The sequence below is a fragment of the Austrofundulus limnaeus genome, unplaced genomic scaffold (assembly GCF_001266775.1).
Source record: "Austrofundulus limnaeus strain Quisiro unplaced genomic scaffold, Austrofundulus_limnaeus-1.0 Scaffold686, whole genome shotgun sequence".
NCBI classification, from domain to species: Eukaryota; Metazoa; Chordata; class Actinopteri; order Cyprinodontiformes; family Rivulidae; genus Austrofundulus; species Austrofundulus limnaeus.
This window is the reverse complement of record NW_013953088.1, coordinates 259616-261352: the sequence shown is the minus strand read 5'-3', so window position 1 is coordinate 261352 and position 1737 is coordinate 259616. Positions and strand designations below refer to the sequence as shown.

Genomic DNA, 1737 nt, shown 5'->3' with positions numbered 1-1737 from the left:
GATTTGTTTTATTGAAATGTCTCCTGGGTGAGGAAAAATACATGCACACAGTTTTTTTTAACATTAATTGACAAAAAAAGTTATTTTACTGTCTATTAAAGCATGTGTTGAGGAGCAGAGACAAATAAAACCTGTAGGATAGCACCGTTGAACCGTTAGCAGGAATGTTCTTCTCTTCTCTCCTGGTGAGGAGTGACTCCATCATCAGCTGGTCTCTGTTTGCAGTGACTGCTCTCCGGCCTTCGTTGCCCCTCAGGGCAGAAGTGAGGCGACGGCGAGGAGGCTGTGGGACGTCAGCTGCCAGCTTCTGGGCATCGACTGGAACTGACTCGACCTCTGTCCTGGTGGAGCRTCTGGACTTTCTGCACCAGTGGGAACATCTTAGCTGTGTTTCAGGAAGCAGTGAAAATCCTGAGTAAGTCCTGGGGGAACTCTGTGCACATCCTGGGTCTTTGGTTTCAGAAACATAGAATTATCCTGAGTTAACTTACCCAGCCCTGCTCTGTAGCAGGATTACTTGAACAAAGCCTGAGTTTGGTTGTTACTGTTCTTTAATAAATGTGGGGTTCTCCATCTTTAATATTTCTAGTTCCAGTGGCACGGTCTTATTGTTATCTGACTTCCACTGATGAGGGCTTCTTTTTTACTCCTGCTCCAACTGAACTCAGGGTAACTTAAGTCAGGATTGAMTTATTCAGCTGTTCTGAACCCAAACCTCCTGAGGATGACAGAGGTTAACTCTGGGTACATACCCAGGGTTTGTTCAGCTGCTCTCTGAAACAGGACGTCTGTGCTGAGCTGTCAGGTTTATTATGTAAATAATAAAACTATGTGACGTTCTTGGTTTGTGTGAAATGATTAAATAATTCTGAGGATAAACTGGTGCTCCTCACAGCAGAAGCATCATATCAATAAAGAKTTTAATGATTATTTTTGTGACACAATGTGAATAAATCCAGAGCAAAAACTGAACTAATGCAGGGTAAAAACAGCCTGTTTACTGACYGGATTGGTTGGTTTTTCTCTCCAATTAACTTTTTTTAAAAGACGTTTTGTCAGCATTTCCTGAAAGGAAAAGATGAAGTCAGGTYTTGGAGAACATGTCACAGTTAGAACATGAAGATGATGTTTGTCTTCTGTTTGGAACTGGAAGCAGACTCATCACTTCAGAGGGTTTTTAACCTGTTTGTCGGTTCAATCCTCAGTTTCTGAAGGAAACATTTAACTCCTGTTTCCTCTCAGGACCTCCAGCTGCAGGTCAGGTCTGTGTTAAACTCACCTTTACTGAACATCTGTGTTAAACTCACCTTTACTGAACAAATCTATAATGTGAAGAGTTGAATGTTTACATTTCATAAACAGAAACATCTTTACAAGTGTGCTCGTTTCAATGTTTGGATTCTGTTTAAAATATATATACAGTATATTATAAGTTCATAAGGAGGTGTAAGAAAACAACACCTCCCAAAATGTTTCAGTCTTTTGTCTGCAGCAGTTTTTACACTGGTCCAGTTTAGTTTGCTTTAATAAAACCAGTTTGTTTATCTGGACTGAGGAAGTGTGACTGGTTAAAGAACTCTAGACCAGTGGTTCCCAAACTTTTCAGCTTCTGACCCACAAATCCCAGCAGCAGAGACCTGAGCCCCCAGCTGTTGGTTGATAAACAGTCACATCAAATAAATTAAAGCATAGCATCATTTATTACGGTATTTTTGTCCATTTTAACTATCTTACTGT

At 40.6% G+C, this 1737-nt stretch overlaps 1 protein-coding gene across 1 annotated transcript in view; it reads left to right on the top strand.

Moving 5' to 3' along the window:
- The window catches only part of rdh12 (retinol dehydrogenase 12), a gene marked incomplete in the record, with an annotated part of 20183 nt that extends 18770 nt beyond the window's left edge, over positions 1-1413 (top strand). The window contains 1 exon segment of the mRNA XM_014027809.1: positions 226-1413. Coding sequence (XP_013883263.1) covers positions 226-328 — 103 coding nt within the window.
- Between the last annotated feature and the right edge of the window lie 324 nt (positions 1414-1737).